The sequence below is a fragment of the Scyliorhinus torazame genome, chromosome 18 (assembly GCF_047496885.1).
Source record: "Scyliorhinus torazame isolate Kashiwa2021f chromosome 18, sScyTor2.1, whole genome shotgun sequence".
NCBI classification, from domain to species: domain Eukaryota; kingdom Metazoa; phylum Chordata; class Chondrichthyes; order Carcharhiniformes; family Scyliorhinidae; genus Scyliorhinus; species Scyliorhinus torazame.
The window spans coordinates 51332069-51344939 of NC_092724.1; the positions used below are offsets into that span (position 1 = coordinate 51332069).

Sequence of the window (12871 nt, forward strand, 5' to 3'; positions counted from 1 at the left end):
ATGAACCTTTTGTGAGGGCCACGAAGAATCCAGCACGAGTTTTAAGGATGCAAAGAAATAACATTTATTTACAATAACATATATATATACAACAGCAGCAGCAACTTCCCTTGCTGCTCACTCCTCCCTGGCTGGTTCCAAACTGGCCAGCTTTATTTATGCAGGGAGTCTGCTAATGATTTCTCCGCACCCCTCATTGGGGAAGCTCATATTCCCACAGGATTGTGGGATTGTCATTAGTCCCCAGCCAATGGTAAGCAGGCAGGTTATAACAGAACCCATACCTTAACATTCATCTCACATATGGCACTGAATTTATTGTGCCTGGTGTGGGTCTCAGCCTGGAAGTGAGTGCCAGTGCTGCTTAGGAGAATTGAGGATGGCAGAACAAGATCACGCTTGAGTCATCCAATTAATGACCCGGGATTGTGGGGCCCATCCAATGCTACCACGGGGGTGGGCCAGAGTAGCTGATCTTGGCATCAACTGATACGGAGGCAGGTTTTGTCCCTGTTTATAAAGACCTGCCAGGCCTGTATTAGATTCTGTCTTGAAAGCTACAAAAGGATGCAGCAGGGATTCCGAGATGGCATTGTTGCTGCATTGGTGCCTCTGGTGCCTCCATCTCTCCCCAATGCTCCTCCTCCACATAGGGGTCCAGGAAGACTGGTTGTATGAATACCATGGTCGTTGATCTTTCCATCTCTCATGTGCTGCCATTGGAGTCAATTTTCCCTCGGACACTGCCCTTGTCACTTTTCTTTGAATCTCTTTATTCCTTGCTAAGAGTCCACTGCTGCAATCTGCTTCCATTTCTCCTGAGAGCCCAATAGCAGACTAATGTCCTCTTCTAAGAGGTCTGCCAATGCAAGCTGGCAATGACCTCCTCTCCCCTCTCTCCCATGCATCATAGCACCATAGAATGGTTACAGCACAGATGAAGATTATTTGATATGTATAATATCACCTAGACCCATGACCAAGCCCTTTTCCCATAGCCGTGCATATGCTTTTCTCTTCGAGTAATTGTCTAAGTCCTTTTAGATCGCCAGGATTGATTCTGCCTCCACCATACACTCAGGCAGTTCAGTCCAGGTCTTCATCACTCACTGCTTAAAAAAATATTTATTTTCATGTTGCTGTTGCTCCTTTGTCCACCACCACAAATTAATGCCCTCTTGTTCTCAATCTGTCCACTCATGGAAACAGTTTCTCACTCTCTACAATGTTTGGACCTTCATAATTTAGAATGCCTCCACCAAATCTCCTCTCAATCTTCTCTTCTTCAAGCAGAACAGACCCCAGCTTCCCTCATCTGTCGATGCAACTCAAGTTCCTCAGCCCGAATATCAAAAAGGGATGACAGCAATGCACAATCTCATTCTGGCTGACTTCCATCCAGCTGGGGATCTGAGGGCTTGTGACCCTCTTGTGCATCACTCAGATCCCAAACATTGCACAAAAAACCCACACAATTGCACATAAATGAGATTCAAGTATTTGCTCAACGAGTTCAATTGTGTCGTGAGGGCAATGCCGGTTTTGAGGTATTCTGCCACTGGTAGAATTATGCAACTGACATTACAATGCCAGGTTTGCAGCCTGGCGTGTCCTCTCTTGATGCACAGGTCGCTCCCAACTCTACAGCTTCTGAGGCCCCCATGAAATTTTGCCCATTGTCCACATAAACACACCAAGTCGCAAAGGTTCATTCAGTCATTTTTATTGCTTTTCTTTTTTGCACATTACATAATAGAATATGAAAACAGAGAAAGTAAGCTGTTGTGGCATGCAAGCATTCACAATGCAACTGATACCAGTGTGAATTCATCTATCCTTGGTTCATTCTGAAAACCTGTTTGCCCTGGAGTCATCTAAAGGAATTTAATATGCACCAGAGCCACCAGAGGTTCACACTTTGCTAAAGATTTAGCCCACAGCCCATCCAAACAATGCACTCAAAACAGTTAAATCTTGAAGTCCTCACAAATCTATTTTTCAAGAGTGTTGGCTTTATCTATTGAAGCCTTCAGTTTTATACAATTGGATAGTAAACACGGTAGGTTATTCGACACACATCCTTGTTCATCTTCATCTTCATGTAACCCTGTTCACCCCAGTTTGTTGAAAAGCTAGAATAATAAGAACTTCAGTTAATGCACGTCTAAAGTAAAGATGGTAAGAGTCCTTGCACCATTCTTTATTACTAACGTTGAGGGCAGCATATTCTAAAATTGGTAGAATTCAAACCCCACCCCATCCCCCCTACTATGAGTGAGATCCACCTCGCTCCACTGCATGTCAATCTCATGTTTTATATCCACCTGTTTCTCATCTCCTCAGCCTCATCCCTCCAATTAATTTATAAATTTTTTTTTTTTTAGAATATCCAATTTCTTTTTCCAATTAAAGGGCAATTTAGCGTGGCCAATCCACCTACCCTGCACATCTTTTGGGTTGTGGGTGCGAGACCCATGCAGACACGAAGAGAATGTGTAAACTCCACATGGACAGTGACCCAGGGCTGTGATTGAACCTGGGACCTCGGCGCTTTGAGGCAGCAGTGCTAACTACTGCACCACCGTGCCCCCCTCCGCCAATTTATTCATGACACCTATTGTTCTCTTGTCCTTGCTTTTCCTGTTCCCAATTTTTTCTTCAGCCGCACTTTCCACCACTCCTCGCCTGTGCAGCCTGAGACAGTTAGACGTCCATCTTCTCTGATGCATTTGGAATGTGTTTTCTTTAATAAGGGTACCATTCCAAGTTTCCTTTCTTGAAAGGAAAACCAACCCAACTTTCTTAGCTTTATGTCATAATCATATTAGCAAGTCTGGGTGTCATTCACCCATTGACACCTGAAGAATTCCCCACCTGTTGAACTCTTCTGCTGAAATTTCACCAAGTTACCTGTTTTTAATGATCCAGTATTTCTCCTGAGGCGTATTCACATAACCCACCACTGTTACAGCATGGTTAGGAGTTTTAGTGCAAGTGTCATCTTGAAAGATACCTGCAAAAGGATCACAGTGTGGCCACATCATTTCAAGCCCAAACTGAATAGTATAATAAGGCGACAGTGTTGACTAAAGCACATTTTCACTTGTGTAACTTGTGTTTTTTCAAAATTTAACTTTCCAACCTGAAGTGTCTGGTGGGACAGTGCAGAGGGAGTTTTACACTCAAACTTGTGAATGCGTTGGTTTGTGTGCAAAGAGTGTGGTTGCCATTGTTTAAATTTATATGAAATGATATGTTTAGTCTGAGTGGAGTCTGTTTAAACAGATGCCCAGTGTAGTAGGTTGTAAGATATGGGCCGGAATTCTCCAGCCATTGCGATTCACCTTCTCCGCCGGCAGTGCACCATTCCTGGCTGCGTGAGGTGGCTTCAATGGGAAATCCCATTGACAAGCGGCGGAAGATAGATTCCCCACAGAAGCAAACGGAACGCGGCCAAGAAACATCTGGCTGGGGGATCGGATAATCCCACCCATGATCTGAAATGCAGAGTCTTTTTTCTTAAATTTAGAGTGCCCAATTCTTTTTATCCCAATTAAGGGGCAATTTAGCATAGCCAATCCACCCACCCTGCACATCTTCTTGGGTTGTGGGGTGAGCCCCACACGGACAAGGGGAAAATGTGCAAACTCCTCACAGACCGTGACGCGGTGCCGGGATCAAGCTTGGGTCCTCGGAGCCGTGAGGCAGCAGTGCTAATCACTGTGCCACAGTGACGCCCAGAGAAATGCAGAGGTGAAGAGGCTAGTAGCAATTAACTTACCACCCTTATACTCCATAAACAGTGATGACATGTAAACATAGGCGCCAACTGGTCCATGCTTTGCAACTACCTGCATTATTTTCTCTTCAGTTGGATTCTCAAGTTTAACATAACTTATAAGGTTGCCAACAGATTTAGCTTTATCAAAGGAGCAATCTTGTTTCTGTGGTTGGAGAAGAAAAGAAGCATTTCTTAAAATCCAAATCGCAGAGTGATAGTTTCCCAGAAATTTGCTTCCGACTTCTTCACTAACCTTTAAAAATCTAAAAAGTGAGTGTGTCAGCTTATGTCCTCAGTGAGGAACTGAGGCACGTAATCCAGGAAGCCCCAAACATTATCTGTGAGTTGCTGTCAAATTAGTTGATTTTTACAGGAGCAGCTGTAGAGAAACTATAATTGGACTCAGTAACCCGCTACCGCCATCCACACCCCACCAGAACTCAGAAACACCCCTCCTCACCATTCCCATAGAATTCCCACAGTGCAGAAGTTGGCCATTCGGCCCATCAAGTCTGCACCAATCCTTTGAAAGAGCAACCTATCTAGGCCCAATTCCCCACCCTCTCCCTGCAACCTTACCCGACCTGCACATCTTTGGATACTAAGGGGCAATTTATTTTAGCATGACCAATCCACCTAACCTGCACATCTTTCGACTGTGGGAGGAAACCGGAGCACCCGCAGGAAACCCATGCAGAGAATGCGCAACATTCAGACGGTCACCCAAGGCTAGAATTGAACCCGGTTCCCTGGTGCTGGGAGGCAGAAGTGCTAACCACTGTGCCACCGTCCTCCACCTCCCTCTCTCCACCCCACCAACAGTCCCCTACCACCACCCTTCCGGGTCAGGGATGAGGACAAAAATTTTGTATTGAGCATCAGGCTTCGCTGTTGATGCTCTCAAATATTAAAGGGTCGAGAAGGACACAGGGTTGACGCTTCAACAGCGAAGAAAGGCCACTTGAGTAGGTAAGGTTATCCAGTTCTGCTCAGTGGTACCACCATTCCTGTTTCTGAGACAGAGCATGTAAGGTTTGGACACCACTCAAAACAATGCCAGGTTTACATCAAGTGAGGTATTTGCAACCATTGGCTGCCCTCACACTACCTACCCAACCCCTCAGCCCCCAGTGCGGGTTATTGTATGGATTGTGGTAGCCATTAGAACCCTAAATAACCCAATGGCTGGTATAAGATGGTTATAGCCATGAGGACAAGCATGTTGAGGTCTGTCAGGCTGTTAGCCAGCCTGTTCATCCTTTCGCTGTTTTCCAAGGATAACGTACAAAGAATTTAAAACAATACATGAGAATTAATGAAATATATTATAGTTCAGGAGTGATCACCAGAGAACGAGGGTCTTTTGGGGAAGAATAATAAGAAAGTCACTGCATTGATACAAGTTAACATAAGGGCTATTTCAACTGCTTATTTCAGATTTAAGTTGTTTGCCACTGTATATAAGGATGTTGGTCATCTCCGGAAAACAAAGCTCATTACAATGAAATGAAGGCAATTTCTTAACCATTTCTGAATTGACACTGGATAGCCACTCTATACTGTATGAAAATGAGAACATTAACATGGCACCTACTGTAGCTGTGTGGGGGTATGTACCAATAGCTTCAATTCCTTCATCACGTATGAACTCAAATGCACGTGGCACCCATCCTCCAGAGCATCCTTTATTTTCATAACTTACTGCACAGTCCACAAGGTTTTGCTCACTGAGTGTTTTGAGTTCACGGCTCTTATTGAATAGTTGTCCTTCCATTGTTGCGACGGAAACATAAGCCCAGCAGGATGCACATTGGCCCTGATAACAAAACAGACACGATAAAAATATTAACGTGACAAAGTTCTTTCTCTGGAACATTCATCACGTCAAATAAAAACCAATAGCAGGAGACTTTGAAATTTGATTATTATATGTGGATATCATTATTCAGATATCTGAATGCTAGTTGTGCACAGTTTGATCCTCAAAATGTTTAATTCTGCATTACTTCCCTTGACTGCGCATCTAGATTAAATGTCCTGCACATAGTATTTGAATCATAGAATCCCTGCAGTGCAGAAGGAGGCTATTTGGCCCAACAAATCTGCACTGACCCTCTGAAAGATCACCCTACCTCGGCCTATGCCCCCACACTATCCCCGTGTTCCAGTAACCCCACCTAATCTTTGGACAGTAAGGGGCAATTTAGCATGGCCAATCCACCTAACCTGCACATCTTTGGACTGGTATGCACCTTCAGCAGTGTCACACTTACTTCCTGTAATAATTTTACCATCACATAATTTTAGTAATGCCAATATTATTTTAAAACAGTGGATATATTATACATTCATGGGTGAAAGTGACAAGGCTGCATTTACTGACTATCTATTCCTATTTTCCCTCAGAGGATGGTGTGAACTTTCCTGACCTGTTGGTGCCATTGTGGTGGCGTGCACCCCCGATAATGTTAGATTAGGGAATTCTGGGACAAAAACAAAAAATGCTGGACAATCTCAGCAGGTCTGACAGCATCTGTGGAGAGAAAAGGGAGCTAACGTTTCGAGTCTGGATGGCTCTTTGTCAAAGTGTGGTTCAGATTCCAGCATGCGCAATAATTTCCTTTTATCTTAGGGAATTCTGGGAATTTTAGCCAGTGATGAGAAAGGATTTATGTCAGGGTGATGGGCAACTTGGAAGGGAACTGGGATGTGATGGAGTTCCCATAATATTGATAAATTTGTCCTTGTTAGCAAGAGAGATCACAGGACAGGGAGAAGCTGTTAAGGTTTGTAAATTATGGGAAATATGTCCTGCAATTGAATCACTGTGCAAGGTGTCACAGGATGTCTGCTGATGTCTATGAAATATTTTGCTTCCTGTGACTGAGTAGCCAAATGCATTGTCGAGTTATGCACTTGAGTAAGAACGTCCCACACCTCTTGGCTGTACTGAGCTGACCAGTGCAGTATAAAGGGGAAATCTCTGCCAGGCTGTCGTCCAGCAAATGAATGAATCAGGTTTCAGTCAATGACAGGATGGGATTTGGCCCTAACACCGCCAGCAATCAAATAGCTTTGCAACATCAGCTGTGCGACTTCACATGTGATGACTGATTACATGTGTTTTGAGTACTTGGGGACAGGTCTGAGATTGACAATGAAAATCAGCATTAGTAGGGAAATAGTGTTGTGGAAATTGATGGAATTGAAGTCCAAAATGTGTGGGTTAGGTGGATTAGCCATGCTAAATTGCCCTTAGTGTCCAGGGATGTGCAGGTTAGGTTATGGGATTACGGGGTTTGGGGGGTTGCGGGGGGGGGGGGGGGGGTGGAGGGGTTCGGAGGACTGGGGAGAGTCCTCTTTTGAAGGGTCAGTGCAGAGTTAATGGGTCAAAAGGCCTCCTTCTACACTGTAGTGATTCTATGATTCTATGAAGGCTGGTAAAGCCCCAGGGCCTGATAATCTACATCCCAGAGTACTTGAGGAAGTAGCCTTAGAGATGGTGGACGCATTGGTGCTCATCTGCCATGATCTGTAGACACTGGAACAGTTTCTACAGATTGGAGGGTAGCTAATGTAACCCCACTATTTAAAAAGGATGGTAGAGAGAAAACAAGGAATTATAGGTCAGTCAGCCTGACATCGGTTGTGGGGAAAATTCTCAAGTCCATTATAAAAGATTAAATTGCAGAGAACTTGGAAAACAGTGGCAAAATGGGACAGGGTCAGCATGGGAAATTATACTTGACAAATCTACCAAAATTCTTTGAGGATGTAACAAGTAGAGTTAATGAGGGGAGCCGATGGATGTTGCTTATTTGGATTTTCAGAAAGCTTTTGACAAAGTCCCACATTAGAGATTAGCGTGTAAAATTAAAGTACACGAGACTGGGGGTGGTGTATTGATGTGGATAGAAAACTGGTTGGCAGACGTAAAATAAAGAATAGGGATAAACAGATCTTTTTCCGAATAGCAGGTAGTGACTAGTGGGGTATCACAGGGATCAGTGCTGGGACCCCAGCTATTCATGATATATATTAATGATTAGATGAAGGAACTAAATGTAATATCTCCAAATTTGCAAATGACACAAAGCTGGGTGGGAAGGTGAGCTGTGAGGAGGGTGCAGAGATTCTTCAGTGTAATTTGGACAAGTAACTATGAGATTAACCATTTTGATAGCAAAAACAGGAATGCAGATTATTAACTGAATGGCTATAAATTGGGAGAGGGGAATGATCAATGAGATCTGGATGTCCTTGTCCACCAATTGCTGAAGGTACGTATGCAGATGCAACAGGCGGTAAAGAAGGCAAATTGTATGTTGGCCTTCATAGCAAGAGGATTCGAGTACAGGAGCAGGGATGTCTTGCTGCAATTATACAGGGCCTTGGTGAGGCCACATCTGGAATATTGTGTGCAGATTAGGTCTTATCTGATGAAGGACATTCTTGTTATAGAGGGAGTACAGCAAAGATTTACTGGACTGATTTCTAGGATGGCAGGACTGAGGTGATATTAAAGTGGTTAGGATTATATTCATTGGAGTTCAGAAGAATAAGGGGGAATCTAATAGAAACCTATAGAATTGTAACAGGATTAGACAGGGTAGATGCAGGAATAATGTTTCTGATGGTGGGGGAGTCCAGGACCAGGTGTCATTGTCTGAGGAAACAGGATAGACCATTTAGGACTGAGATGAGAGGAAATTTCTTCAGCCAGAGAGTGGTGTGCCTGTGAAACTTGCTACCACACAAAGCAGTTGAGGCCAAAACATTGCTGTTTTCAAGAAGGAGTCAGATATAGCTCTTGGGGCGAAAGGGTTCAAAGGATATGGGGAAAGGCGGGATTAGACTATTGAGTTGGATGATCAGCCATGATCATAATAAATGGAGGAGCAGGCTCAAAGGGCCAAATGGCCTCCTCCTGCTCCTAATTTGTATGTTTCCTTGTTTCTTTCATGAAAGGAGGCAGAAAATAGCCAAAAGGTTAGCAAACTGTATCTCTTCCCAGTAATGATAATCACTTCCAACTGGGTGTGGCAGCAGTGAAACAGTAGGATTGTTTGTTATGTCTTTGTGCCAGCTAATAGGATTCAAAGACATTTAGCTTGTGTTCTATATAGTGAAGTTGTAAAAGACATTGTGAAAACTGATGGGTACCTGGTCCTTCACATCTGTAACATAGCCTTCATTACGCCAATCGACCTCCTGTGGAAGAGAACTCTGCTGTTCTAGTTTGAGATTTGAAAGAACTTGGTCCACAAGTTGAGGCACTTTATTTGCATTCTCCTCACCCTTCAATTGGCTGAAATCCTGGAATATCTGAGTGAAAGGTGATGCACAATCAATTAACATATATTTCCATACAGGAGAAAATAATATTTCACTTGCAATTGCCTCACTCAACCACTGTGCAAACTGATTAAAGAACAATTTAAATGTATATTTTCCTTCATTACCCTCAGTAGATATCAATGTTTTATTTACCATCCACATTTACTCAAATAGCGCATTGCGAGAGGGTACATTTGAGGCCAGTTTGCTCATTTTGAAGCATGGGGAGATGCTCATTTGTTCTTTTGCCCCTTTAAAATTTGAGAGAATGTTTTAAAATGGTGCTGAAATTTCCAGCCCAATGATCAAGTCATAGAATCTTACAGGACAGAAGCAGGCCATTCGGTCCATTATGCATGGCGGGGCGGGGGGGGGGATTTTCCAGCTGTTCACGCCAGCTGGACCTTACAGTCCCGCCAACGGCGAACCTGCGCTGTGGGTATCCCAGGGGTGGGGGGGGGGGGGGGGGGGCGGGGAGGGTTGGATTCAATGGGAAATCCCATTGACAATGGCAGGACCAGAAGATACCGCCTCCAGCCAATGGCGGACTGCTGCCAGGAACAACATCGTGGAGGAGCATGGAAAATACCTCCCTCCCCCCAAGTGCCAACGCTTTGGAAAAACTGTCTAATTAGTCCCACATCCCCACTCATCACCCTCCAAATGTTTCCATTTGAACTATATATCCAATCCCACATTGAAAGGTACGAATGACTTTTAATCTGCACCACTGCATTGCAGATGATCATTGCTACATTAGAAAACAAATTCTCCTCATCTTCCCCTCTACCCACACTCCCACCCACTCCCTGCCCACTCACTCCCCAAAACCGTCCGTTGTTCTGGAATTGTTCAGTAAACATTCTAAATTTGGAGATGGACCAAGAAGTTGGACATCTACAGGCTGCACTCAAATTGACTCCATAATGGAGCAGATCACCTTAATCATTCTCAGGTATCAAGTTCTGGAACTGCGAACAGTTTTGCAAAAGAAAGAGGAATCTCTTTCTCAAATTGATTTTTTGCTGGACCTAGAGTTCTTACCCCACAAGGGTAATATTTTCCACAGGTTTTCCCCACCCTCATGTCTTACCGGATTGGCTGACGCAATGGCGACAACAGCCAGAATGCACATCACAAAGATGGAATTCTCCATGGCGAAGTACTGAACAGATCAAACTTGTCTCTGTAAAAGCTGCAGGCAGTAAAATGGGAAGAATGGAGAAATGATACAAGTTCACAATATCCACACTCCTAACCTCATTATTAAGATACCCTGTTAACAAACCAGCATTTCCCGTGTGACTTGTGCCATACAAACGTCATTCTGATCAGCAAACGAAATTGGATAAGATAGTGAGCCCCTGATTGCTTTTCTCGAACATGCAATTGCTGAATTAACTCTGAGTGGGTCCCCATCATTGCAAAACAAAGAACAGGATAGGACCAGCAGGTTCATTGGGTCTGCCCATTACCATCCACTACAGACACTCACTGCCCTGGCAGATGGAGAACAATAGAGCAAAAAACAAGGCTCATTTAAGAATGATTCTGGAAAATTCCTCTCGAATTTCCGACATTCTAGGGGAACAAAATGACTGGAATACACGTTCTCCACCGTCCACCTGACTTCAGGAAGTTCAATTGGTCAAAACTCGTGACTTTGACCAGTTCCTTTATGAGTTTATTCCGTAGATAAACAACTCTGTGAAGTACCTCCTGATATCTAACCTATTATTTTGTTTGCCAAGCTTATACTCGTGTTCCCTGATTCTCCCTGATCCATCCAGCTCAAATGGCCTATCCCTATTGACTGATGCTAATCCTTTCATTAACTTAAAGCGGTACCTTTTTCTGAGTTCCTGAGATCTGGCACAATTGCTTAGCTCTTACAATTTCAGGGACTGCAAAGTTTCCTTCTTTACAATTTTTTTTTAGAGTGTCCAATTCTTTTCTTTTCCAATTAAGGGTCAATTTAGCGTAGCCAATCCACTACCCTGCACATCTTTGGGTTGTGGGGGTGAAACCCACGCAAACACGGGGAGAATGTGTAAACTCCACACGGACAGTGACCCAGAGCTGATTTCGAACCCGGGTCCTCAGCGCTGTGAGGCAGCAGTGCTAACCTCTGTGTCACCGTGCGGCCCTGACTGCAAAGTTTCTGTCTGAAACTTTGGCTGTATGAAACCTGAAGGAAGACTCAGAATAATGAAAGTTTGTCTGTAACTTCAGATCTGAGTTATTCTGAGTTCAATTCCCAAATTGGACTGTTTGGAAAAGTCCGAAGCAAACTGTGAGTCCTGTGAATTTGTGCTGGCAACATTGTCAATATTATAATTTACAACCTTTTTTTCCATATCACAGTTTCCCTATGTGACACAAACCCTTACTGAGTTTGTTTCAAATTCCTTTCTTCATAACTTTAATGGAAACATACCCATACTTGGGTTAATGTCTCCATTAAAATTTGACATTGAGATCGCCTCATTTGTACAGAAGTAACACACATGAATTTAAGACTATTGTTTCTACATTAATGTCAGATCACACGTCAGGCTTTTGTTAGGTTCTAATGATGAAAACAAACATTGGACTCACCTTGGGAAGATATTGCTTGCAGGACCAACAAAGTCACGACCGACTGAATTGTTCTGTGCTGGAGCTGCAGTTTGGAGTTTCATTATATACTCTTGGAAGGATAAAAAAATACACATTCCTAATTATGTCTTAAGTTATGTCAATTGCAGGTAGGGTTTTAAGCCCCAGCATTATCTTCTACTCTAGCCACCCATTGATGTAATTGGTTGCATGGATTTGTCTTATGGGCTGTGGCATCAATAAACCGGTGACCCAAAATCACACAAAAGTGCTTCAACTTCTGTACTTAACCTGTTCTTTCAAGATAATTAAATAATGTGTGATGTTACTTTAACTTTGCAGAGGTTCATTGCTTGTTTTTCTGTGCAGCACTCTTCAGCAGTGAACTAGTTGCGTTTTTGAGGTGCTTGTTCGTATTTAACATGGCATGGTGCTGTAGCCATCCATCTTCTGATGCTTGGAGCATTGGAAGTTTCTCAGCACACAGGGTTGTGAAAACTTTGTTATTTTCAATCTTCCATCACCCTGTTTATAAGGAGCAGATGCCTGGTAGTTTCAAAAAGATATATTTTATTACAAACATGTATCAAAACAGGTTACAACACATGAATACCCCGGAAACATACTTCCCAGTAATCAACTATACAGTCTGTACAAATCCCCCCCCCCCCCCTTTTCAACCCCCCCCCCCTCCCTGTGCTGAACAGCTCCTCAAACACAGTCACAAGCATCTCCCACCTTTTCTCAAATCCCCTTAACTCATATTTTATCTTCTCCAACTGCAGGAAGTCGTACAGATCACCAACCATGCCGCTTCCCCCGATGGCGATGCTGACCGCCATTCCAGTAAAATTTGGCGCTGTGCAATCAGGGAGAGGAAGGACACAACATCGGCCTTCCTCCTCTCCATGAGCTCCGGCTTCTCTGAAACCCCAAATATCGCCACCCAAGGGTCCGGATCCACCTCCTCCTCCACTATCCTGGCTAAGACCGTGAACACTCCTGCCCAGAATCTTCCTAATTTTTCGCAACCCCAAAACATGTGCGTGTGATTGGCTGGCCCCCCGCCCACACCTCTCACACTCATCTGCTACCCCCTGAAAGAACTCCTCATTCTCACCCGAGTCATATCCACCCTGTGCACCACCTTAAACT

At 43.8% G+C, this 12871-nt stretch overlaps 1 protein-coding gene across 1 annotated transcript; it reads right to left on the reverse strand.

The window, feature by feature from the left end:
• Positions 1–1871: 1871 nt before the first annotated feature.
• On the reverse strand, positions 1872–11799 carry LOC140395212 (procathepsin L-like). Its single transcript, XM_072482753.1, has 7 exons — positions 11717–11799; positions 10212–10313; positions 8945–9106; positions 5376–5597; positions 3782–3944; positions 2911–3013; positions 1872–2132 (listed from the first exon to the last, which is right to left on the reverse strand). The coding sequence occupies exons 2-7, from the start codon at positions 10272–10274 to the stop codon at positions 2036–2038; spliced, it is 810 nt and encodes a 269-aa protein (XP_072338854.1). The 5' UTR covers positions 10275–10313; positions 11717–11799; the 3' UTR covers positions 1872–2035.
• Between the last annotated feature and the right edge of the window lie 1072 nt (positions 11800–12871).